Source organism: Tamandua tetradactyla, chromosome 6, assembly GCF_023851605.1.
Source record: "Tamandua tetradactyla isolate mTamTet1 chromosome 6, mTamTet1.pri, whole genome shotgun sequence".
Classification (NCBI taxonomy): Eukaryota; Metazoa; Chordata; class Mammalia; order Pilosa; family Myrmecophagidae; genus Tamandua; species Tamandua tetradactyla.
Window position 1 is genome coordinate 53537793 of NC_135332.1, and position 27085 is coordinate 53564877.

Below are 27085 nucleotides of genomic sequence, written 5' to 3' on the forward strand. Positions count from 1 at the left end.
TCCACAGCACTTACTCCCCTCTGATGTCTCTGAAGCTTCAGAATAGTAGGAACTGTTAAATTAATTTCCATAGCCATAGAGGCCTTGGAATAAAGACACCCGCTGCCTTGTCGTCCCTTTGACTGTGTGAGGGAGATGTCTGCAGCCTCTCATGGGCAAGCTTGGAATGCCCTTCTTTGGGGCGTGGGGGTGACCAGAGAACCCCATCAGACCAAGGATACAGTACATTAGCAAGGACCCCTGACACCTTGGATGGATTGTACGGTATGTGGATATATCTCAATAAAACTGCTTAAAAAAAGCAAGGAAAAAGAAAAAGAAAGCCCCGGTACTCCGTCCATTAGATCTTATCACCTCTTTTTCAACTTTTTTTTTCTTTTTTCCATAAAAACCTCATTAAACAGTAGACTGGCAATGTCAGCTATATTTTTGTGTAAGGGGAAGTTCTAGGTGTTACTGATCATTTGCTTACTAGGCTTGGTCACCTAGACACAGAGCCCAAACCCACTGTTGTTGTTTTTTTTTTTTTTTTGGTGCATGGTCTGGGAATCGAACCCAGGTCTCCCACATAGAAGGTAAGTTTTCTACCACTGACCCACCTATGCACCCCAAACCCAGTGATTTTTAAACAATCATCCAAGTCATATTTCCAAGCCAAAGTATATTCAAGATCCCAGTTCCGGGGGCCGAGGGAGCTGCCCCATCCCTGCCATGGCCCGAATGCACAGACAAGAATGCACTGAGATCTCCAGGGCAGTAGGTGTCTCTAAAACCTCTGAAAATGAATATTTAAAAATAACTCCAATGTTAAATATTTGTAAAGATCCAAAGAGCAACAAAGAGTAACCCAGGCCCTGCTGAACGCAAAGTAATTCAGTAGGAGCAAGAGCCCTAGTCAGAATCCAAGGTCCCACCTGCATCTCTGGCCACTTCAGACACCTCTTCATTCCTCATCTCGGCCATATACCCGAGGACCGTGAAGATGACAAATCCCGACATGAAGCTTGTCATGCAGTTCACCACACTGGTCACCAGGGCGTCTCTGGAGTAGAAAATCCAAGGCAGCTGAGACATTTCCGAGGTTAGAAGTCTAAGGGGCATCTGCCTGTGTACCTGCCCTGCCTTGATGAGCAGGCTTAGCTCAAAGGGTCTTCAGATCTGCCCTGTGTCCCTCCCTTTCCCCCAAGGTCTGGGCTCTTGGATGGGTCAGATCAGCCTTGGAGCACAAGTGGCCGTTTCACCACACACAGCCAGGGAGAAAAGGAGGTCAGGGATTACTTACAGAGATGGTCCTGTCACAAAATAGCACAGCTCAGTCCACTCAATTTCAAACAGGGCTTGCCCAGAAATAGGGCATGGGATGGAGTGCAGCCTCAGATTTAGCCTTTTGGCTTTACCTGCACATGAAGTCATGAGACTGCCACAGAGCTACTCTAACACTTTTAAAAGATCTCATCATACAGCTCCAGGCTGGTGTCCCAATACAAGACCACATTGTCCAATCACATGAATTCCGTTTTCCCCCTTAATAGTGAACTATCTAGCAAGCAGCATAATTAGATTGCTGGAAATTTCTATCTATGGTAGACCACAAAAATAAGGTTTAGTCTAAAGACGATAAGTGATATTTAAATCATTACTGGTGTAACTCTCCCTTTTTTGTCAAAAATTCTGAAATGAGATTTTGCCCAAGAATCATGGCATTTTGTGTCAGTCAAAATAGTTTGATCATTACACTTCTTGTGTATGCCTCCATAAAAAATTTATCACGTTACAAATTTTGGTTAAACAAATTAACTAGTTAACTGTAAGTATTTAATGTATGCTGCAATTTTTGTATGCCTGCTTTGAATTTTTTAAATTGGTGTTTTAAAAAATGTACAAGAAGATAGTTTGATTGAACACCATAAGTACTTGGAATCTCAGGTAGGACATGAGATTTTGTTGGTTTGTCCAGAGTGATGCCCCAGTGAATCCTGGAGTGATTCGATCAGTGAGTGGGAAAGTATTTGCAAAGCCCCCTTTGGGAAATGGTGAGAACAGGGAGAATTCAACTTCTCCAAGTTGAATTCTTGATATTCTCACAAGCAGTGTGGACAACCAAAGCTATAGGCTGAGCCCCTAGTCTTGGCGTTTGTTCATATGAAACTTAAAACCCCACAAAGGATAGGTCAAGTCTACTTAAAATTTAGGCCTAAAAGTCACCCCCAAGAGAGCCTCTTTTGTTGCTCAGATGTGGCCTCTTTCTCCAGCCAACACAACAAGCAATCTCACCACCCTCCCCTTGTCTATGTGGGACATGACTCCCAGGAGGGTGGATCTTCCTGGCAACGTGGGACAGAAATCCTGAGACTCAGCATCAAAGGATTGAGAAAAACCCTAGAATGAGCTGAGACTTAGCATCAAGGGATTGAGAAAACCTTCTCGACCAAAAGGGGAAGAGTGAAATGAGACAAAGGGTCAATGGCTGAGAGATTCCAAACAGAGTCGAGAGGTTATCCTAGAGGTTATTCTTACGCATTAAGTAGATATCACCTTGTTATTCAACACGTAATGGAGAGGCTGGAGGGAACTGCCTGAAAATGCAGAGCTGTGTTCCAGTAGCCATGTTTCTTGATGATGATTGAATAATGATATAGCTTTCACAATGTGACTGTGTGATTGTGAAAACCTTGTGTCTGATGCTCCTTTTATTTACCTTGTCAACAAACCAATAGAACATACGGAATAAATATAAATAATAGGGGGAACAAATGCTAAAATAAATTTAGTTTGAAATGCTAGTGATCAATTAAAGCGAGGGGTAAGGGGTATTGTATGTATAATCTTTTTTTTTCTTTTCTGTTTTGGTTTTATTTCTTTTTCTATTGTCTTTTTATTTCTATTTCTGAATTTTTGCAAATGTTCTAAGAAAGAATGAATATGCAACTAAGCGATGATATTGTGAATTACTGATTATATGTTTTAATGTTTTATTTGGTTTGTTAAATTTCTTTTAATTAATAAATTTTAAAAAATGTACAAGACCTCTCATAGGGTTGAATACTTGAAAGCAGTTAAAATGGGAAATTTTATGTTGTATATGGATATCTCACCAAAATAAAAAAGTTATGTGTGTGTGTGTGTGTATATATATATATATATATGCAGGGACTTTCACAAAATGCAGATGGCCTGAGCCTCTCTCATCCTCTGAGAGGTGGGTGAGGTTATGACCAGGGTGTGCTCCAGCCAAGTGACCTGGTCAGGGTCTGAGGCACCCCTGAGGGGACGGTCTGTCTCATCATGGCCTGAGCTGACTCTGTCCTGTAGCCTCCCCCCAGACTAGCTGACTCCTGCTCACCCCACTTTCAAGCTCTGCTTGGGGCACCCAGGTACTCACTGATAACAGTTGTTGTTGAATTTGTTGTAGCTAGCAAAAGCCAGTAGGACCCCAAAGCCAGGACCAAGAGAGAAGAAGATCTGAGCTGCAGCGTCCACCCACACCTGGAACACAGCAGAGGTAAGAGATGGGGGCAAGGGGCTGAGGCCGAGGCTGATCTGGGCACCAGCAGGATCTGCACCTCCCGTGGCTCCACGTGACCATGTGCAGAGGACCAGAGAGAAACCAGTGCTCCAGGCTCATTCCAGGAACAGTCACATATCAAGTGCGCACAAATGTGATTCCTCTTCCTATCATTTAGTCATACACCAACCCTCTGACCGCAACCATATTTTTCATGCTTATATTTCTGGTTTAAAGCAGATGTATTTGCACATGGAAAGCAAATTTCAGCTGTCCCTCACTGTCTATGCCGGTTTGAAAGGATTATGTGCCCTAGAAAAGCCATGTTTTAATCCTGATCCGATCTTGTGGGAGCAACTGTTTCTTTTTATCCCTATTCAATGACGTAGGTTGGAATCTTTAATTAGATTATCTCCATGAGATGTGACTCACCCAATTGTGGGTATTAACTGTGATTAGAGAGAGATGCAATACCACCCATTCCGGGTGGTTTTTGATCAGTTTACTGGAATCCTGTAAAAGAGGAAGCATTTTGGAGAAAGAGAGAGTGCCACAAAAGAGCCACGAAAACCACAGAGCACACAGCCAGAGACCTTTGGAGATGAAGAAGGAAAGTGCCCCTGGGGGAGCTTCATGAAACAAGAAGCCTAGAGAGAAAGCTAGTAGATGACGCTGTGTTCACCGTGTGCCTTTCCATTTGAGAGAGAAACCCTGAAAGTCATTGGCCTTCTTGAACCAAGGTATCTTTCCTTGGATGCCTTAGATTGGACATTTCTATAGCCTTGCTTTAGTATTGGATGTTTTCATGGCCTCAGAAGTATAAACTTGCAACTTAATAAATTCCCCTTTTAAAAAGCTGTTCCGTTTCTGGTATATTGCATTTGGGCAGCTAGCAAACTAGAACCCTGTCCCGTTTGCAGGAGAACTAGCTTCAGTAAGTAAAATGACAAGGCAGGCCCATACCTTTTCCCTCAATAACTTACCCCTGTCTCCAGAAGTTTCTGCCAGTTGGGTTTCAGGTAGAAGACAACCCCCCTCCAGGCTCCAGGGAGAGTGGCTCCCCGCACCAGCAGGACAGAGAGGATGACATACGGGAATGTGGCTGTTACCCACACCACCTGGAAGGAAGGAAATAAAAATGCAGGTCCTCACTGTGCCATTCCAAAGACAGGGCAGGAGCACAGCGAGTGGGTGCCTGGGACTTTTTCTTTTTTTCAGTTGTGGTAACATAAATAACAAAATTAAATTTCCCATTTAACCAACTTTCAAGCCTATCACATGTCTTTTATTTTTGAAAAGCTCCAAGAAAGGAGATTCTACCTTTTTTTCTCTGCAATTTTAGGAGGCAAGGTGCTGTGGCAGAAAAGATCACAAACTTTAGAATCAGATTGACAGTGATTTGATTCAATGCTTGGCCACTGCCAGCTACTACTTCTAAGCACATTTCACATCTGTAAAATGGGGAAAATACCTAACAAGAGACAATAAAGTCAGCCAGTGTATATAATGCACTGAATTTGGTCTGTGATGGGTTTTCAGTAAGTTACTATCACTATAATTAATTGTGATACTACCAATGGGTAAAAATAATTTTGGGGAACAAAAATTAAATAATGGTTCTTGGGATTGGTCCATTCGGAGAATTTTCTAATAGTTTGGGTGAACAGAGATTGTGAATCATGGAGCAGGCTTGGCATTAAAAGGAACAATGACTGTCCCCTTGTCTGTGGCCATCCAGCCTATGGGGTCCTGAGTCTGAGACCCTATGGGACTCCCTGGCAGACCTGGGCCAGCAGCAGAGTCCTCACCTTGCCAGATGTTTTGACGCCCTTCCAGATGCTGAAGTAGATAACAGTGAAGATCAGCATGATGCAGAGGGCAAGCTGCCAGCTGAGGCCCCCCAGGTCCTGGAGCCCCTTGGACCGGTGGATCTGTAGGACATGGCGCCTGGGGTGAAAGAGAGGCCCATGAGAGGGTCTGAACAGGGACCTGAACATACAGCCTGTGCCACCCCTAGGAGGATGGCAGGAGAAAAACATGGACACTGCCCCCCAAGGACCAGGTAGTCAGTGAGCCTCGGAAGACTGGGATTGGCCCTGCCCATCCTACAGGGGCACATACGACCGAATGACCCCGGAAAGAGCATTAGCCCAGGAGCACACGTCCCAGGTTTCCTTTCCTGGTGGGGGCCCCAACGTGTCACCGACAGGCCTAGCATTTTGGTACATGAAGATCTGTATGTGTGGGACCGGGCCCCCATCCTACTCCAAAGCAGCTCTCTCCAGGCTGCCATACTGCCTGAAATTCCAGCGTTAAAGAATGCTCCCTCCTTCCAAAAAGTGTACAACCACTTACAAGATCAGCTTATTAAAACATGAGCTTTATTTCTGGTGCATGGTCAGGGAATCGAACCTATGTCTCCTGCATGGAAGGCAAGCTTTCTACCACTGAACCACCTGTGCACCCAAATCATAAGTTTTTCGAGATGGTTTGTCAGAGGCTTTGCTGCCATGACAATTGGCTGAGGAGTGCCAGGCAGAAGGGGTGTTTTGATGCAGGGGAGTAATTTTGGAAAGTGAAGGGAGACATCGGCTGGGTACATTGGGTGCATCAGAAAGGAGAGGAGAGGCACAGAATGGCCAAGCTAAAGAATCATCAAGGCAGGACTCTCCTAATGCCAACTCCGGCCTGGGGCCAGCCCTGCCACAACCTCGCTCACATCCACTCCCTAGTCCTGCCAGCCGTGCTTCTCAGAAAGCAGTGGGAAGGGGCAAAAAAGCCCCTTACAGCTGCCTTCCTCCTCAGAAGCCAAAATGCCAGGGGTGAGGCCGGCCCCGCCCCAGGCCGCCCCCTCACTTACATGCACTTACGTGTAAAACTCTTCAGCAGGGGACGTGGAGTGGAGAGTCCAGGTGATGTTGTCCTCGGAGAAGTAGTTGGTGCAGTTGCCCGTGTTCCAGGAGTTTCTGCAGCTGGTCCAGGGCAGCTGGTCCGTGAAGGAGGAGATGAGGTAGTAGAGGGCCCAGGCCATGATGGTGTTGTAGTAGGAGGCGATGTAAAAGGCGATGATGCAGATGGCGTAACCGATCCCTGGGCAGCAGGGGAGGGTGAGAGGTCAAGTTCAAAGGGCAACTGTCAAAGACCAGAACAGGGCACTGGAGGGCACCGTGCCCACAGGAGGGTGAAACACGGCACGGCCACTCATGTACATTCCCCAAGGACTCTGAGAGATGGGGGGGGGGGGGGAATCCAGTAAATCACTTACATGTATCTGCAAGGTGACACATTTTAGGAAATGTATGTGACGGCCATTAACATTTAAAAAATTTCATTCACTTTATTTTATGTAAATAATAATTTTTTTAAAACACATTACCTAGTTTGCTTTTAATTTCCATTTATTTTGTTTCCCTTTAACAATTTTATACCACTTGAGCAGCCAAAAACTTACACAAGTCGTTTTCCAGGCATGCCTAAGACCTAATTGATTCCAGAAGAAGGTCCCCAGCTCCCACCCCTTGACGGGAATCACCACTTCCCGGGAAGGCTCCTCTCCCCCACCCACCCACAAGCCCTTCAATTACCTTTAAAAATCGGGCAAATTTTCCTCCATATTGAGATGCACCCATTTCTATGGTATTGGCCCAGCGCGAGCTCCATGTAGAAGAGAGGGATCCCCCCAAAAATGGCCATGATGGTGTAGGGGAGCAGGAACGCCCCTGAGGCAGAGGAGAGACGATTTCACTCCCAGCCCACGCGTGCCCCCCTCTGACCTCACACAGGTGCACAGGCCTAGGGGGGTCTGAGACTCGGGAAGCCCCTCCCCATTTTCCCTCGACCAGATCGAATCCCTCTGGACTCTTCCAAGCAGAACCAGCCACCAGGCGCGGAAGCGCTGAGCCCAGCGCGGACTCCGGTTCCCTGGCTTCGGGCCCCGCGGGGGGCAGAGCGCGGCTAAGGCACCGGGCAGGACAGCGCCGCTGCCGCAAGCGGGCACCCAGGGCGCGGAGACCTGGCGGGCGCAGGCGGGGGAGAGCTAGTCCCCAACCTCGTAAAGCAAAGCGCCTCAGACGTGCGGGCCTAAGCTTTGTGGCTGACTGAGGATGTCTTTTAGACTAGCCTGACAGTCTAGGCGGCACGTTCCCAGACTCCTATAGTGACACAAGGCAGGAGAGACGCGGCCCTCCTGGCAGTACTGACCTCCGCCGTTCTGGTAACATATGTAGGGAAAGCGCCAAACGTTGCCCAGGTCCACCGCATAGCCAATGACGGAGAGGAGGAAATCCACCTTCTTGCCCCAGGTCTCCCGCTCCCCGAGATGCACCTCGGCCACTAGGGCGGTGGTGACCGCTGGGGCCGCGTGGCGGGTGTCCTCCCCTGCACCAGAGCCCTGAACCGCTGAATATCCGTTGGAGATTTGGCCAGAATCCACCTTATCCCCTGGGGCAGGAACACCCTTCTGCAGAACTCCATTTTCCTGGCACTCTTCTCCATCCTTACACGGGGACAGCTCCTTCGGAGAATTTAAGGGCGTGGTCTCCATTCTGCAGGGGAGCGGAGGAGACTGATGTCCATCTGCCAAGGACCTGAATCGAGTCTTTGGTCCTTGAGACTGTGGATCTCCTCAGAGCTTTATAAGAACGAGGCCGACAGCTGTGCTGGGAAGGCATGCAAAAAAAAAGGAGAATAAAATGAGGCACTTGTTTTTGGAATTAAGTCATCATATACCTAAAACTGACATTAGTTAATCAGATTACAAATGCATCTGTTCAATGTGAAGACATCTCATTTGCTATAGGAGAGTCGATAAAATCAACTAAATGCTGTAACCTATACAGAGTGTCAAATCACAATCAAGTGCTTTGAAAAGTATAAAAACAAGCCAAGCAAAAATACCAATGCACTGAGGTCTCACGCAGGCTCTATTTAAGAATAACATGTTTATTTCACTTCGAGGAACCAAAATCTTCCCCTCCAGTTTACCAGTAACAGAAAATTGTAAGAAAAGGACTCACTTCAACAGAGCTTCACAGGGCACTTCTTTCTTTGTCCTGGATGCTGTGCTGGAAGACAGAAACAAATAAAGGAGTTTCTGCCTATAACAGATGAGCATGATTCTCTCCCAGATTTAAGCTGAGCATCCAAGGTTATACTTTAAATGAACTATTGATATGATTAAGAAAGCAAAAGAGCAAATGGTAGAGGCGAAAAGGCAACTCCTTGTGAGTCAGCCCTGGCTTCTTACCTGAGGACTTTGTCACTCTTCCTTTAGCCCAAGTCTTGGGGTAGCTCCACTACGCCCCTGAAGGTCCCCTGGCCTCAAACAGCACAGCTGCCCCCAGCCATTCTGCCGGACACTCCCCGGCAGCTCCCGAGGCTGAACCACCCACCTGTGATTCCCAATGCAGGGCAGGAGCGGCTGCCAGAAGAGTCAAGGACAGCTCAGAGGTCCCGGGGCCAGCAGGGCTGGTGTGTCTCTGTCCCCACGCACCCTGTCACCGCGTGGGCTGGGTGGAGTCCGGGGTGTCAGACATGGAGTGGAAATCAGAGCCCTTTTGGACTTTACACCTGTGAGTTGTTATAAAGTAGGAAGCAGCCAAGACCTCCCAGCTAACTTCATTTCTTTGGGGCCTGAACTTTTCAAACTCTTGAAACCCTTTGTGAGTTAAAACTTGCTTCTGCTTAGCCAAGATCACATTATACTTTTTGGGGGGCAAAAAGCAGGGATAGACTGCTGCCACTGTCCATAGACACAAAGACGTGCTCTTACCCCCGAGCCCGGCAGTGGGAGGATGGTTAGGAATCGGCAGCGAATAAAAATGATTAAGTCTTAGGTACCTCTTTGGGAGCTTGCAGTGCAAATACCTTAACTGTCTGCACGTGGAAATGTGAAGACAAAAACTCAGTGAGTGAAAATTAGAACACAAAGTAGCAGATAGCTGTGTATATAAATATTGGCCAGGATTAAATGTGAGTGCCAGGGAGTATAAGTAATTAGAGTTTTGTGCTGGTTGGGTTCTTTTTTTTTTTTTCTGAAAGTGGAAAATAAAAAGTTAAAAGGGATCGATTGTTGCCCAAAATACCTGTGGTGATAAGAAACAAACCAGCTCTCTCCGTAGCTAGGGAGATTGTGTGTGTGCGTGTGTGTGTGTGTGTGTGCGTGTGTAAGAGAGCAGAAGGGGAGGCAGGTGGTGTGGGTTCCACCCCGTCCTGCAGTTTGGTCTCCTGCCCTCCACCCAATGCTAACCCCACTCAGGGAACACATACATTTCTGACAGAGAGTGACCAGACAGGAGGGAAGCTCGTCACTGTAAGTGTAACTAACAGCACTGAGTTATGTGGTGAATGTGGCTGAAAGGGGGAAGTTTGGGATCGTGTATTTGCTAGAAGGAAAGTTAGAATGGGGCTGCATAACACAGGGATTCCGTTGTGGATATGGGCTGTGGTTAATAGCACAAACATAAGAATGTTCTTCTGTGAAGTATAACAAATGTACAACACTATACAAGGTGTTAATAATAGGAGGTATAGAGGAAAAATACACCTAATGCAAACTACGGACCACAGTTGTCAATATTCTTTCATCAGTTGTAACAAAGTTAACACACGAGTGCCAAGTATCAGCCATGGGGGGTGTATATGGGAAAGTATTTTTTTACATGACGTTTTTGTAAACTTACAACTTTTCTAATTAAAAAAACACAATAATTTAAAAATTATGCTAAACGAACATACCACCACAGACATGGTACTATACAGTACTACAGACACAAAGTACTACATATTATATGATTCCATTTATATAAACCATAAACATAAATGAATCTATTGAGACAGAATTCGATTCAAGGCTATGTAGGGCTGGGGAAGGACAGAAGATTGAGAAGTGACTGCTAAGAGATATGGAGAAATGAAAATGCTCTAAAATTGATTGTGATGATGAATGCAGAACTCTGTGATTACACTAAAAGCCGTTGTTTGTACACTTTGAATGGATTGTACGGTGTGTGGATATATCTCAATAAAACTGCTTTCTTAAAAAATATATATAGATTTGTGTAACCACCACCACAATCAGGATATGGGACGGTTCAATCGCCCCCCAAAATCTCCATCAGGATATCGGCTCCTCTGCCCATGTCCAACACGTGGGCTTTTCTTCACGGCTTTAGCTTTCAATTTTCAAGAGCGTCATATAAAATAGAAACACACAGCATGTGACCTTCTGGGATCGCCTTCTCTCGCTGAGCACGGTGCCGTCACGGTTCATCCAAGTTGTCACGCGTTCATTCCTTTTTACTAGGAGGACGAGGGGATATGCCACGGTTTGTTCATTCATTTTCCCCTTGAGGGATATCTTGGTTGTTTCCAGGTTTGGCTGATTATGAACTTTCCAGGTCTTGTGTGCATAAGGATTGGGGTTGCTGGGTCGTAAGGTAAGTGTACGTTTAACTTGACAGGAAATTGTCTGCTTTCCAGGGTGGCCTTACCATCGTGCGTTCCCACCAACAACACATGAGAGCGCCAGCCTTTTTCCCATGCGCTCTTCTCACAGTCTCATTCTTTAATGTTTCGCCCTTCAGATCTATGATCCATTTTGAGTCGGTTTTTGTATAAGGTGTGAAGTTTTTGGTCAAGGTTCACTTTTTTATATGTGGATCCCAATTGCCCTGGCACTGCTTGTTGAAAAGACTGTTGTTTCTCTATTGAACTGTCTTTCCACTTTTGTCAAAAATCAATTGATTGGAGTTGTATCTAGGTTACTAGAATAAAAACTTAAAAAAGAAAAAACGACCATATATATCTTCATTCTGTTCCTCTTTATACTGCTGTGCTGCCCCCAACTCCTCCCCTTCCCTGGAAACTCAACTCAACTTGATCACACTTTTAAAATTGCACATCCTCTCATCTGTCACCAGGAACCATCTATTCAGGCCAAGGGAATTTTATACGTTCATTGCATTGCATTGAGGGGATGAGGGGGTTTTACCGTGGGGGACAAGCAAGGGCCAGCTGAGCGCCTGCCTAAGCCTCTCTTCGCTTGATCTTTCTTCTCCCATCTTCAAAATCCTACTCTAAATTTTCTACAGGAACCTCTCCCTATCTTCCATACCACAATTTTCCTCCCATTTAAATTGAAGCTCAAGGAACTACAACCCTCCACTCAGTCAGGAGGGCGCACAGAAGAGAAAGACAATCAATCCATCTCAGAGGCAATACGTTTAGTTGGGGGATAATTTAGCCACAGCAGTAAGGTGTCTCCCTCCCACGAGTGATTTCTTTCTTGATTTCATTTACTTTCTCCTTTGGGGAATTACTTTCTCCTTTCTCCTGCAGGAAGGACAGAAACACGTGCGGTCTGCTGGGCTCGGGGGGGCAATGCAACGTGTTTGTGCTGGTTTGAGACTCTTATAGACTCCAGAAAAGTCATGTTCTTTTAATCCTAATCCAATTTTGTAGAACAGGCCTGTTGTTTGGGCAGGACCTTTTGGTTAGATTCTTTCCATGGAAATGCGACTCCGCCCATTCAAGGTGGGTCTGAGTTTACTGGAGTCCCTAGAAGAACAGACACAGAGCAGAGAGATGAAACCAGGCACACACATTTGGAGATGCTCGGAGGGCCAACACAGAATCAGAAGCTGAAAGCAATGCAATCCGGGAGCAAAAGACGATGAGATGCCAGCCACGTACCTTCCCAGCTGACAGAGACACTCGGACGTGATTGGCCTTTCTTGAGTGAAGATTTCCTCTCATTGATGCTTTAGTTTGGACATTTTCATGGACTTAGACTGTAAATTTGTAACTTAATAAATCCCCTTTGAAAAAAACCAATCCATTTCTGGCATACTGCATGCCAGCAGCTTTAGCAAACAGAAACAGTGTTCTTTGGGGTCCCTGGGGGCTCAGCCCCCAAGGCATTCAATCTTGACTTCTTGGCAACTGTGATGAGTGGCTTCTGGGAGAATAATACTCCATTCTATATTTTTGTTTTGAGGCATGAGAAGGGTCTTGTTTCCTGAAATATCCCTCTGGGACTTCAGAAAAAAATTGTTAGTAGGCTGAAATGGACTGAGTCAGAAGAAAACCTGTTTAGAGCATCCGTCAGTTCAACCATGACTTCACATTGTCTCCGCCCCACCTCTGCTTTCTGGGGCCCCTATTGCACCCCCTCCCTGATTATAGAGCCTGGGGTGCTGGTAAATTACAGCCATTCAAAGCCAACAAATAGACCTTTTCTTCTGTTCACCCCTCTGCCTCTTCCGGGTAGAGGGACCCACCCCCCAGTTGCCGGTCAGGCTGGCTGGGAGCAGATGGCATGTGTCTAGGTGTTCTTCTGCCCGCAGGACCCGCCTGATGGATCCCGGACCCCACTCCCTCTTTTCTGATCCTCAAGAGCCCTGACCGACTTTCTCTCCTAAGTCCAACAGATAGCAATGTGAGAGAGCAGGCTGCCCTAGGAACATAGAAACAAGAGTTGTTTAAAAGGTTAGTTTCTGAGAATGCTTCTCTTGAAAGCCTACTTCTTTAAGAGATATTTTTATCCTGCTGGAAAGAAAGATGGCAAAAGAGGTCAATATTATATTTGAGTTTCTCATGCCCAGAAAAAGTCCTGGAATCTTTCCTGCGTACCTCAGAGGGGTGCCACGGTTCCAGACAGGGCAGGTGGCAGGCTGAGGGGGTGCCAGGTAGTCCTGCACCGCTATGGGACGATGACATGACATGTGTGAGCCTCTGGCCACACCTCCTGGCACAAGGCCGTGTGGCAAAGCCGTCGCGAGCGTCAGGTTGGGTTGACTTTCTGCTCGGGCTCTTGCTTCCCCGTAGCACCGACTGGGCACATCCACTCCATTCTCCCCTGGCAAACAGGGTTGTTTCTATTTAAACGTCTCCTGATCGAATCTCCATTCTCCTTCCCACAAATCCTTTCTCCGTAGCCAGGGGAACCAGTATTTGAACAAGCGTGTAATTATAAAGATTAGTCATAAAACTACCCAGCCCTCTAGAAATGCCCACAACTTTGCTTGTCTGTTTTTCTCCCGTTGGCACGTTTGTACTTTGACTTCGCCTGTCAAGACCAAAGTGAGCTCCTTTCTCGGGATACTCACTTTCCATTCTCAAAATCCAAACAAAACAAAACACTCAGCATGAATTATGGGTCTGACACCAAGATAAGATTAATTACAGGTCATATAGCCAAGTGGCAAATTGCATCCTTTATCCAGAGGGAGTCTAAAGTTCCCAAGGCACCTAGCCAGGGATGACAGCAACACAACACAGTTGTGGTGTCTCCAACACGGACAAGCACCAACTCAGCACAGATACACTGTGCACCTATGACGCATGGGGCATGTGGGAATCAAGGGAGACACAGTCCTGCCCTCATGGGGCTTCCGGTACAAGGCTGAATTCTGAAAAGGCTTAGATGGACTGCCAGGAACAGCAGCAATATGCTGAAGGATGGAGAGGTGGGTGCTTCTTCCAGGTGCGGCTGTGTTTCCTACCCTAAATCGAGATGGCTGCTGAATGCTGCAGCGTGCTTAGAGCCTCGCATCTGTGGCTCTCCAGGTGCCGTCCAGGTTTAAAGGGCTCCCTTACGTGGTGTGTGCACAGCCTCTGTCACAGGACGCTGGATGTCAGTCGGTCATTGGCCACAGGGTCCGACTGCGGAAGGTCTGGGGGACACACTGGTGGCTCATGTCTGAGTCTGTGGAAGGGGCTCTTTGAGTTCTCTGTGGTATTCAGTGTCCTAGGTACTAAGCCACAGGGATGCCTGCTTTGTCTTTCCAGTGAAATAGAGACTTCATGAAATAAATGACAGGGGTAAAGGAAATCTGCTTGTTTTTGGCATAAGGGGTGGAAATGGACTCCACCCTCACGGCCATCTCCCTAGCCACGGGATTCTCTGTATGGGAAAATCAGACCATTTAATTTGGAGAGGAGGAATTAAATAGGATAAAATCCTTAGGGTCATTTAAGCCAGTTACCACGAGAAAGGAAAAGGGTTTCTGCCTAGAACTTTCCCTGCCTGTGAGAAGTAGACAGCTCTAAGCTGCTCTCCACACAGGGTGTAAAATCCAGAGGATGAGTCGCGTGGTGGAGTCAAGATCACCCCTAAAGCTGGTCAAAAGCACAATGACTTTAATTTAAAAAAATGCGTTTGACATAGACAGGTCCGATCTGCCCTCCTGCAGTGAGTGTGGCTTCCAGCAAAAGAGCCAAGCCTAGACCAGCCACTTTCCTGACTCATTTAAAAATTCCTCAAAAAAAAAAAAAAAAAAGAAGTTCCTATGTGGCCACATCGCACAGCTGTCCCTACTGTCTCAGAGACCCAAATTAGAATCCTAGATCCACCACCCATGGGCTGTGTGACTTTGGGTAAGTCACTCAGCCTCTCTGAGCCTTGATTTCATGTGCAAAAGGAGACCATTAAAATTCTTACTTCATAAAGGCTGTTGTGGGAATTAAAGCATGAGAAATGCTTAACTCAGTATACAGCACATGAGGGGTATCAATAAATGACAGTGAGTTGACAAGCACTACCATCACAGCATTGTGCTTTTCTACTTCACATCCCATCAGGGAAACTGAGGCTCACAGGGCTGAGTGACCTGTGGCCCACAGCATAATAAGTGAGCAGCTCAAGATCCTCACAGCTCGTGCTTGCCTCTCTGAATCGGTGCTTTGGAGTCAGTCGCGTGGGAAACAGCAGCTTCCTGGGATCCACTCTCAGAGATTCTAATTCAAGAGATCAGACCCAGCCTCCAGGAATCTGCATTTTGAGCAAGCACCCCAGCTGGTCCAGGGGCAGGAGGGCTGCAGACAACACTTGGAGCTTTCCTGCCAGTTCACTCAACCGCCCCCTCCGAGCGGTAATTCAGCATTTTGCCCTTACAAGGAAGAAGTGTGTATCTCTCGCACACCTACCTCGCATGTTACGTGTTGCCTTACCTTACTCAGTGTGCTTGTTGGGACCAGCACTCCCGCCCTGACATTCGGAGCTCTCCACAACAGGTGCAGTGTGTGGGGCCCCCAATCTCCCTGGGCTGAACGTGCCCTGCGCAGCTGCACCTCGGCACCTGGGAGGCAGCTAATTGTCCTGCACTCACCCACACCCCCCCCCCCCCCGCCACGCCAGGGCAGCTGGTGACACTTCCTCTCACCACCCCAGCCTGGGACCATCTCCCTACTCTGTATAATTAGTATCATTCATTATCTTTTTATGTATATTTGCTTTGTGTCCTCCAACTAGCCTGGAGGTAGGGGCCACCGCTTATCCAGCTCTCTGTGTCCAAACACGTGCTGACAGGTGTGAATGCCCTGCCCACCTCCCAGCGCTGAGGGCCCGTTGCTGGATTCCTGGGCGTGGGGGGCGGCCGTGCTGGCAGGTGTGAGCTGCACGTGGGCAGCTCTGCTCTTTCTTCACCAGGGTTAATGTCAAATGGTATCTGGATCCCCTCTCAGGGGCCGGCCCAGTCTCTGTCCTCATTCACCTCGACGGTCCTCTGTGCACCTTAGGGATGGGGGAAGACCGGCACAAGTTTCCTTTTTTTCCTTTCTGTTTTTTTTTTGGCCTGGGCAGGGACCGGAATTCGAACCCGGGTCTCCAGCATGGCAGGCGAGAACTCTGCCTGCTGAGCCACCGTGGCCCGCCCACAAGTATCTTATTAACGGACTACAGACTGGAAGAGACTGACACATCCAGAACTAGAGAAGAGCTCAGGCTGCACCCCTAGACTTTGAAACCAGCGCAGGCAGGTGTACCCATCAACGGTTTGTATTCCAGGGGTTCATTGTAAGCAGGGTATTCAGAACTTGGATTATATTTTCTACCCACAGAAATAAATGTTATAAATGGTGGTTAGCCTCCTAAACTAGTTTGCAAAATCCTTGTTAAACCATAAAATACTAACACATCTAAAGAGAAAACTGTAGAAAACAGCATTGTTAAAAGCTTCGAACCGGTGGAGGGGAGAAGGACACCGAAACTGATTCGAAGTTATTTCTTCATTTTTAAGCAATTTTTCTGGTTCTCAAAGAAAACTGAATTTAAGAACAAAAGGTTGGGGTGTTTGGGGCTTTCTTTTTTCGTCTATTTGTCATTTCTCCTTTTGAACTAATAAAAATGTTCCAAAATGGATTGCGATGGTTCCACAGCTAAGGGATCATACTTTGTGACACCACCTGTATACTTTAGATGGATTATATAATATGTGAATTATCTCAATAAAATTTGCAGTTGAGGAAAAAAAAAAAAAAGGAAAGGAAGTAGACAGAGACCCTTGCCTACATTAGCCAAAAGCATCTTTTAAGAGCTTGAGAAGTTGGTGACATGGATTCTTTTTTACATTTAACTTACCTTCGCAGCTTACAACTTTTGGCGGAAAATAAAACTTTCACTCTGTGGCTATAATAGGTTTAAACATGGAAGGAGACTTGGGGAACTCAAAACGGGTGCTGTGTTGGTTAAGCAGAATTAGGAATGACATTCATCTCCTGTACAGACTATTGTTATTATTATGCTATTTATTCAAATAAATAGAAATCATTTAAAGCAGGTGTAATACTGACTGCTTTTGTATGAAACAGACATGTTTGGGCCCACAAAGGGAGCTGGGAGCGGGAGAGGGGGCAGGAGAGAGAAGAAAAGCAGGTCCAGGTCGAGGGGGTTAGGAAATGAGACTGATTTTCCTGTGGCAACTGAGAAAGGCAGAAGAGTGAAGGGGAGAAGGGAAGGATTTGAAGTGGAATTAGATGAAATGTGGGCAGTGGAGAAGAGGGAAGGGGAGGACTGGGCTCCTTTCCCTGGGTGCGGCCGGGAGTGGAGGAAGATGGAGGAGGGTGGAAGGTGAGGCCCCGTGGTGCCAGGAACCCAGGGAACTTGGCTGCTGGAGCGTGGGGAGGTGGGTGGGGGTGTCACATGGCCACCTCCTCAGATATGAGATGTGTGGGATTTGCATTCTGTGGCTTTGAGGGTGTCTTTACTCTTAGGTCAAGAAGTCCTGAAACATGCTTTACAGTGAGTCATTCGGTTTGGAGACGTCATGAAAAATCATTTCCTCAATAGACAGTATTGATCTCGTTCTCAGATATGCCCTGAGATAACAGTATTGTATCAACGTTAAGTGTCTCTTGTGTGATATGGCACCACAATTATGGAGAGAGATGTCCTCATTCTTAGGAGACACATGCTGAAGTATTTAGGGGTGAATTATCTTGACGTCTGCAACATTCAAATACTGTCTCTTTCTACTATATATAATTTAATTATAATAGAATCATCATATATTATACCCCATATCAAATTATATATACACATATAAAAAAATTAGGTGTGTGATTACAGAAAGCACACGTGGCAATGTGTTAACTGGTGAACCTGGGTGAGGGTTCATTGGACCACTCCACCGACTTTTTTTTTTTTTTTTTTTCGCATGGGCAGGCACCTGGAATTGAACCCGGGTCTCGGGTATGGCAGGCGAGAACTCTGCCACTGAGCCACCGTGGCCCACCCTCCTCCATCTTTTGAGTTGCAATTTCAAAAAATAAAATATTGGAGAAGGAAAATAATTCTAGCTCTCAGACTACGCTAGTAGCTCCTCCTCCCCTGCCCTTTACCACGGCTGTCAGTCAAACCTCCCCGCTTGTGGTGGGGAGTTCAAAATAGCATATCTCCCCTCTCCCCTCCCAGCTTCTTCCCTCCCCTTTCCTCCACGCCCAGCCCCTTTCCTTCTGAAACCAGAGAAAGAACCAGTCAATTTGATTAGCTTTAAAAAAAAAAAACCCCAGCAAATCCACTGTCGGCAGAAGAGAGAACATGAGCGCAGAACTCAAGTTTGAATCCTGACCGCATCCCTGCCAGCTGTGGGCAAGCTGGGACAAGGGGCCTTCCTGAGCCAGCTTTGGGGTTTGGGGCAGAGCCCTGCCAGTTCTGCCCCACCCAAGTCCTCGGCTGATCCCGAAGTTACTGAAAACAATTCCGTTTATTTCATTTTTATTCAGCATTTGGGAATAAACTATGCGTGCCGTTTAGTAACCAAGGAAATAAAATGTCCTTTTCTTTTTTTCCTGGATACACACAGAAAGATGACACAAAAACTCAAGAAGGGGCGGTGCGACGGTGGCTCAGTGGCAGAGGTCTTGCCTGCCATGCCGGAGACCTGGGTTCTCTTCCCGGTGCCTGCCCCATGCCGAAAAAGAAAACACAAGAAGGCAAACACCCACTGACTTTCCCTTTCATGCCAGGTTGCACCCCCAGCCTCGGCCTCTGCATTCTGCCCCCACCCAGCCCCAGTGTTGGCAACCCCATCTGGCCCTCCCGCGAGCCAGCCCTCTCCTCTGCTCTCCCACCTCAAATAATGACCCCGGGTTCTGACTGCCTGCAAAGAGCAGGACCTCGGGTTTCCAGGATACCTTCCCCTTGCCATCTGTCACTTGTCAGTCACTCGGGACCCAGACACTGAGCTGGCTCAGGAACGGTCAGCACCCCTATGTCCAGGGGTTGCTCTCCCTTTGCAGTCCAGGAGCTTGTGGGGTTCAGGGTGGCCCAGCGCTAGATTCCATGCAGCTCTGGCTTTTAAAAACCTAGGGCTCAAATACCATTAGCAGCTGTCCTTAGCCCAGGCTTGGGGTGGGAGCTAGGAAGCAGCTGCAGGGTTCCAAGGAGGCCAAAGGAAAGAGAAAATAATAATAAGGCAGTCAGGCTGCCTCACACCAGCCTTATCTCAACTCATTTTGTCACCCTATTAGACATGGGGCTGGGAAAACAACTGTTCAGTTTAAAAACGTGTTGTTGACACTCGGTAAGTGAGCATTCTTCTTCCTAGCCTCCCCCCGCCCCCCAGGAGCTAACGGAGGTCAGGCCGAAGGGGGTGGCCCCACACAGCTGTCTCCAGCACCTGAGACATTAGTCACAGCTGGACAGTTCTGAATGTGGACCAAAGTCATTGCCATGAGCTCTGTAGAGAAATAAGGGAGGGTCTTGGAGCCCTCCCTGGAAGAGCGAGCCATCTCTCTGCCCAGGAAATATTGTTTCTGCCAGGTTTCTTTCAAAGCCTGGTTTCATGTATTTTCCACCTGGGTGCCTCCTAGAAGGAGGACAGGGCTTTTTGTTAGGGTGCTATTGTGCAATATTAAGCCTAGAAGCCAATTCACCACAAGAGCAGGGTGAGTCTCCAACACTAGCCCCAAGGATAGAGAAACAGGGCGGGACACTGCACACCTCTGGGGACTGCAGCCACACTGCAATAGCCCTTTGAGCAACCAGAAACAAAAGCAGACAAGTTTGTACTGCCTGGAGACCATTTCAACCATGTCACACTCTGGGCATCTTGCAAAGGACCTCAGAGGGGGCAGGAAATTCGGGGCCCTGTTGGCAGGACATGGCTGAGGTGCAGGCCCTCACCTGTGACCCTCGTCAGAGTGCCCAAAGTCCCCAATTTAGAATGAACCCGGGGCGAGCCCTGGAGAACCCTCATTTGCTGGCAACATCTGGGTGGAAAGTCTCAGCTGTCAGTCATTTTGCACCAACATTTCAACTCGTGTTTGCTTAAAGCTGAGTGGTGAGGGCTACGGTCACAGGCATTGGGGAGGACCTGGACTTCATATTATACAGCCCCCACTTGCCCCATACCCCACATTTAGAACTGAGACCCATGAGACCCAAAGGAGCTGATGTGTAACCAGGAATAACTAAGGCGTGAGTTACCTTCACAAACCAAAGGAATTGGCTGCATAATTTTCCCTTTGGCCATACAGGCAGCTTTAGGAAAAAGTCAAGTCATGACTATTTCCTGTTGATTCATTAAGCCAAAGTAAAGTTAAACTTCTTCAGGCAGTCCTGCCTCTGTTCTCTTAGATTATACTATTTCACGAATATGAAAGAGAAGGAACTACTAGTTACTTGTTTAATTTCTGAATTACCTATACTATTTTGGGAGGTGGGGTGGAGCTTGGATGAAGGTGTTTTTTGCAAGCCCCTCTGTAAGAGATAACCCATCATATGCTCCTAAACCCTCTCTAGCTGAGCAGCCCCATTCCACAGTCACCTTGCCATTTGTGAAACTTCCACATGCCTCTCTGAGTTTCATCAAAATACTCAGATGACTCTCAAAATCTCCCACAGAGGAATTTCTGAGGTCTGGCAGACTCCATTAAAATTTCAACATGATTCTGTCGCTCTGCCGGCGCCGCCTGTCCCTAGTATGTATTTCTTAAACAAGGAGACTGAAAGAAATGGGTTTGAATATCTGTACTGGCAGTTACATCTCTGAAATGTCCTAAATGGATCACCCAGGTTTTGAGGGAACTTTCGATTAATTGTGAACCAGTTTCAATCGGCTCTTATTCAGTTTCAGTGCAAAAGAAAAAGTCATACCCCAAAAAGGCTGGCTTAAATTATACAAGCCCCATAAGAAACTGCCTTCTCATTCGTGCTGGAAGCTGCCACCCCTATGCCAGAGGTTGTGTAAGGAATGCTTGAACCTTTGGAAATCAGCAGCGTCATACAAAAAACTAATGGGGAGCGAGTCTAAGCTGTATGTTTTTCCTTCAGTCCTAAAAACCCAAATACTAATGCCCCCTCCCCCAGGTCTCCTCTGTTTCATTAAACCAAGATCCCGTGTTGCTTTCTTAAATGTTTTCCCCATGTAACTGAAAGCAGGACATTAAATTTTTGATCTTGTTTTACTATGATGAGAGCTAGCAGGCTCATAAATAATCCACTGACCTGGTTTGTTTTTCTGAACAAAATTGATCATAAAGATACATACATGCGAGACTTGGTAATGCCTGGCTCTTCGACATTCTACCCCTCTCTTTTTTAGAACTTTCTTCAGGAAAGAAACAATTCATCATGCAAAGGATTCAGGGCAAAAGCAAGTCCACTTCATAGTATTCTTAGCTTCGGAGAGCTTTTTCAAAGATAAATTTAAATGTACACATTTTTCAAGCAACTCATGGTTACATACTTCAACTGTGTAAACCAGTCCATTGGAGTCTGAGTTTCACATAAATTCTGAATGGCCTGTGGACAGTCTGGGCGTGCAACCTCTCTGTCTGCGAAAACAACCCAAGTGCACCCAAGCGCACCGAGACTGGTCCCACTTACTGTCGCTCGGCGATTTCTCTAGATATCTGGGCATTTAAAGGCAAACTGGAACCCTCTCTGCAGAAGTGCCTTTGCATAAAGCCATGTGCACAGGACTACAGCAATTAAAGATCAAACCTAGAACATGGGTTGAAACGAAATCAACTCAGGACCAGCACTTTTCTTAACAAAGTCTTCTCTGGTACTCAAAAGACACCCCAAAGCCCCTGCACGCAATGGAAAATGAAGCCCTCCAAAATTCCCTCAACTTTCATCTTTTCCCTCTGGCCCAAATGCTGTCAACATTTATCACCGAGAGTTGCAAAAGACACAGAGCAAGGAACCCGGCACTGGCGCGCGCACGTCCTCTCTCCAGGGGCTTGGTCAGAGCAGAGCTGGGCTGACAGTTCCCTCTGGCTGGCCCACGGGATGAAGTTCTGTAAAGAAGTGCGGATTAGCAGCAAAAAGAAGAGCGGACCCACCTGCCGGGAATCAGTCGGGAGTCTGGCCCCGGGGCTCTCCGAGGCTGGACGACCCTCGCGCCCTCGGGGCACTGGGGGGCAGAAGCAGCCTCTGCAGGAGCTCGCGCCCGCGCGGGCGTATTTGTACTCTCGGCCCCTCACATGGTCTGATCTCTAGATATCCGCGGCCAAAGAGCTCTTAAAGAATTTTTGCGTCACTTCGAGGTGCATAAACTTTGTTTCGCCGCGACCGCAGCTCCGCTTTCCTTCTGGATGGGTGGGCGGCCGGCTGCCTGGGTGCGCGGGGCTCGGCGGGGAGGGGCTGCGCGCTCGGGGAGGGCGGCCCGGCCCGGGGGCGGCGCCCTCACCCGCGGCCGCGCGCACGACCCCCAGCGCGCGCGCACACACAGGCTCTCGCACACACACGCGCGCACACACTGGCACTCGCACACACACACGCGCGCACACAATCACGCACACACACGCTGACACACACACACTTACACCGCCTAGGAGGAGAAGTGTCCTAAGAAACAAGGAATCCCTATGGCGGTGGAAGGCTGGTAGCTAAGAGGGGTATTGGCTCCCCTACAATTTGCTTCCTAAATTATATTTGGGTTTCTGTTCGATGTCGCCCCAGGACGGTCTTCCCTGAGCACTCACTCCTCTCATCACCCCGACCCGAATCCTGCTTCACTTTCTTCATAGAACGTAACAACACCTGGAGGAGGCGTTTATCGGATCCCAGCTTGTGCGCCCAGGCAGAGGGACCGGATGGGATTCCTCCCCGTCCCCGGGGCCTCCGACGGTGCTTGACTTAGTGGCTCACAATAAATACCGGCAGAACGAATGATGGGTTTTGTTTTTTTTTTCTCTCATTTTGTCAACCAGCCACAAATCCTAGTAGTATCAAGCACGGAGCCTGTGATCTGCAAAAACGCATAAACCCGCCCGTGTGTCGCACGAGCCGGGGTCAGTTGTGAAGGCTGCGTGAGTTACTACACGAGCTCACTCCTCTGAAGGGGCTCAGGGCGTCTATTGTTTTGAGCCACGTGCCAATACGGCTTTGAGATTTTTAAAATTACGTTTAAAAGTGAATTTAATAGTTATTTTCACTTTTCACTAAAAATGTTTTCAGTTTTTTTGTTTTTAAAGAACAGATGCAGCACTTGCTGAGGCAGAGCTGAGAGGGAGCGGACTAGCCCCACCTGCCTCTCCACCAGGAGCAGGGCCGCCGCCGCAGCAAGGGAATAGCAATTCCAGGTTTGCAGCTCCGGAAAAGCTGCAGCCCCTTTGTGCTTGAAATCCCGAGGAACTGAACCTGAGAGTTGAGCGGGCATCCAGCGGGGTGAGAAGGCACCCCGAGGCGGAGCAACTCAGTTCCAAGACGAGGGCGCCCCAACATCCGAGACACCAGCGTGAGGTTTGGGTGCCACCCAGATGTCAGTGTGGGGATTGCACGCACTCCACAGAGCCCCTGGCGGCTGCGGTGACCTGGTTGGCGCTCGGGGCTGCAAAGTTGGGTGGGTGACGCCTGGGTGGGGTGGGGAATTTTGTCTACCAGCCAAATCCAAGGGTGGCAGAGGCCCCATCTGGCAGCTCCTCCTTTCGGATGACACAGGGGTCTCCTGAATCCCTGGTTCCTCTTCTGCCTTTTTAAACTAATGTGTAAGGCTGTATAGCACGGGTCTATTCAAATAGAAGATATGGTGTACCCCTCTTGGGGGGGTGGTGTGTAGAGGGATGGGGGGTTGCTGGGACCCGGAGCAAAGGCCGTTGGGTGACCTGAGTGCTTGGCTCTGTCTCTCGTCCCCACCTGGTCTATCCTCCAGGATTTCTCTGGATTACTCGCCTCACCACTTCTGACCTTTCTGGACTCCAATATTCATCCCTCTCCAGCCCCCCTGGACCCCCTCCTCACCCCCTTTCTCAGATCTCTGACTTCTTTGGGGTGGTGTTGGCCTAGAAAGAGGGTGATTGTCCAGTGGCCTGGGGTGGACCCCGGCTCTGCGCCTGTGCTGGCCATATGGGCTGGCCGAGGACTGGACTCTGTGGCCATCAGGTCCCTTGCCTGTAAGATAGGGACAACAACTGAGGCAGGCACTGCCCCGCTGTGAGAAGACAAGGAGATGAGATGTGCCAGTCCCTTGCACTGTGCAGTAATGGTCGGTGCCTCTTCCTCCCAAGGGAAACTTTCAGCCTCGCCTCTATCCCACCTCCACTCCCCCCCGCCCCCCAGGACAGTCCCCTCCCCTCTTGCTCCCAGACTGAGAGGCCCTATTAGAATCTCAGCCTGGACCCAGCCCTGGTTTCTCACTGCCTCCCAGGCATATCTTGCACGAAATTGTTCCCAAAGTTCCAGTTCAAATCTCTCTCTAAACCATGTTTTCTCTTTCTCCTGCCCCTGTGGGTGCCATCCCATGAGACGACTTAGCCCAGGCACCCCCACATCCCCTCAACAAACCCAGACTCTCTTTCCTTAAATTTCACCCTTCCCCAGCTTGTTTCTGACTCTCGTGGCTACGGCTGTCTGTCTTTCTTTCACCAGCACCCTGACTCCCCCTTTTACGAAGACGCTTGGTCCCGTACCCTGTTTTTCACTGCCTGTGGAGCCTCACCTGACTCCCCCTCCCTGGGGTCCATTCAGGGTGCACAGGCCTCATCAGCTGCTACCCCAGAGGGGCAGCCCGCACCGTCCCAGCTGCCCCCTCCAGCGGAGCTCCCTCACGGCCTCAGCACCTACTGCGCCCTGGGCACACCCGGAGGAGACCCCAGGGACCAGGGAGAGGAGCTGGGTGAGACTGGGAAGGGAGCCTGGAGCAGGCGTGCAGGAGGAAGGCAGCACTGCGGGGGGGGGGGGGGGGGTCTAATGGCTGTAACCCGCCTGGCCTGTGGTGACGGCATGGGGCTTGTGGCCAGAGGAAGGTGGGGTCCTTAGAAAGTACAGGTGTGAGGGAGGGTGGCACCAGTGTCAACAGGGAAGGAGAGAAGCCAGAAACCAAAGGGAGACCGGGTAAACTTTAGGGACCAGTTTAGTTTGTGGATAAAGTAATGGAGGGGAAGCTGGGAGACTGGGGAGAAGAGACCGGCCAGGTGTTCACACCTGAGCTATCACTTTTCTGTGTTCCCCTGGGCTCAGGTCCGCAACTTCTGGGGCTTAGGGGCTGCCACGAGGCTGCCAACTGACCATAGCCATTTGCTTTGGGATGTAAAGGCGATATTTAAAATTTTACATTTGCTCCCAACCTGTCTGCTCCCCTCCCCACCCTGCTTTCTCCCCAAACACCACCACCCAGAATACACACTTCCGGAGAGTCTCAAAGCCCCCTGGAGCCGGCCCAGGTCAAAGCTTGCATATCTGAGCCTCTCCCTCCGGAAGCCCTCGGGGGCCGTCTGTCGGTCGGCCTCTGCTCTGTTTACGTGACAGAGAATCGTTAGGTGGACGCCCACCCCTTCTTGCAGGCTTTTCCTCAGGCCCAGGAGAAGGCTGACAGCCCTGCTGGGCCTTAGAGTGACTTCCTGCCACTCCCCACCCCCGTTTTCCTGGGCCGTGGCATAGCTTTGGCCACACGCAAAGCACATGGCACCGCCAGGGGACGCCTTGCAGCTGCGGCGGCCCCGGGCTTGTCCCTCCAGAGGGCTCCTACCCAGACCCCCTGCGCCAGGCCACTCCGTCCGCACCCCACTGCCCCTCTCCAGGTGAGGCGGGTTAATGGCATGCGAGAGGAAGCCCCTTCAGGAGTGCTGGGGGGTGAACAGGGAGTGGGGGAGGGTTGGGGTGGGGTGGGTCAGATTCAGCCCAAAGGAAGGGAGGACACATTTGGAAATAGGTGAGTTGGGTCTTTGGTCACCTTCTTTTCCTGGCCCCTGGTCCCGGCTCTTAGGAACCTTTGCTCTACAAGCCCCCTCCTAGCACCACCACCCTACCCCATCACTTCCACTGAGCACCCATTCTTTGCCTCTCCTAGTCAAGTGTCACGGTAGCAGCTTATTACCCTAATCCACACCAGGAGAGCCTCCTAAACCCTCCCAGGATGTCTGCTGAGCAAATGTTAATGATACTAATAACAGCCAAAACCTCTGTAGTGCTGCCCAGGTACCAGACACCCTTATACAGGTGCTGCATGGAATTAATTCACTTACTCCTCACATTAATTCACTTACTCCTCCCCATTTAGATGCACAGTTATAATTGTCAAAAATTTTTAGGTATTTAACAGATTAGTCATCATGTAAGTTTCAGTTGCTGGCCACACTTAACTCAGTATGTATTCAGACTGGATGGACAGTTTATTTTTATTTTTTAAACTTTTTAATTATAAAATATAACATGTATACAAAGCAAAGGGAAAAGGCAATAATTTTCAAAGCACACTTCAAAAAGTAGTTACAGAACAGATCCCAGAGTTTGCCATGTGCCACCATTCCACCATCTCAGATTTTTCCTTCTAGCTGCTCCAAAACACTAGAGGTGAGAAGGAATATTAATATAGTGATTCAGCAGTCATATTCATTTGTTAAATCCTATCTTCTCTGTTATACCTCCCTCTTCTCCTTTGATCCTTCTCCCAATTTGTAGAGATACTTGGGCAATATCCCTTCTGATTTTTTCATGTTGAGAAGCATTGTTGAGACTACAGCACAGGGGGGTGAAATTAATTGATAATCTTGGAGAGGCTAGTCCTTCTGAGTTTCAGGATTTTTCTGACCTAGGAACCCTCTGGGGATTATATGTTCCGAGAAGGCAAACCTAGTGCATGAAACCTTTATAGAGTCTCAGTTTGAGTCCTAGATGTTCTTCAGAATCAACAGGAGTGATGTTGACTGGGGTTTAGGAAACCATGGCAATTTGCACCATTCAACTGAAGCTTGCATAAGAGTAGCCTCCAGAACAGCCTCTTGACTTTATTTGATCTCTCTTAGTCACTGATGCCTTATTTTATTATACTTCTCCCCCTCCTTTGCTCAGGAAGGCATTGTCGATCCCATAGTGCCAGGGCCAGACTCATCCCCGGGACCCATGCCCTATGTTGT

The 27085-nt window shown here is 48.4% G+C and overlaps 1 protein-coding gene across 1 annotated transcript in view; it reads right to left on the reverse strand.

Annotated features, from left to right (window-relative positions):
• SLC6A4 (solute carrier family 6 member 4) overlaps positions 1 to 22345 on the reverse strand; it is a 39821-nt gene extending 17476 nt beyond the window's left edge. Inside the window, exons 1-9 of the mRNA XM_077165416.1 lie at positions 22073 to 22345; positions 8521 to 8568; positions 7706 to 8163; positions 7090 to 7224; positions 6376 to 6595; positions 5314 to 5452; positions 4489 to 4623; positions 3383 to 3486; positions 915 to 1042 (exon numbers count right to left, since the gene is read on the reverse strand). Coding sequence (XP_077021531.1) covers positions 915 to 1042; positions 3383 to 3486; positions 4489 to 4623; positions 5314 to 5452; positions 6376 to 6595; positions 7090 to 7224; positions 7706 to 8048 — 1204 coding nt within the window. The 5' untranslated portion in view covers positions 8049 to 8163; positions 8521 to 8568; positions 22073 to 22345. The remainder of the gene's footprint in view (positions 1 to 914; positions 1043 to 3382; positions 3487 to 4488; positions 4624 to 5313; positions 5453 to 6375; positions 6596 to 7089; positions 7225 to 7705; positions 8164 to 8520; positions 8569 to 22072) is intronic.
• Positions 22346 to 27085: the final 4740 nt, after the last annotated feature.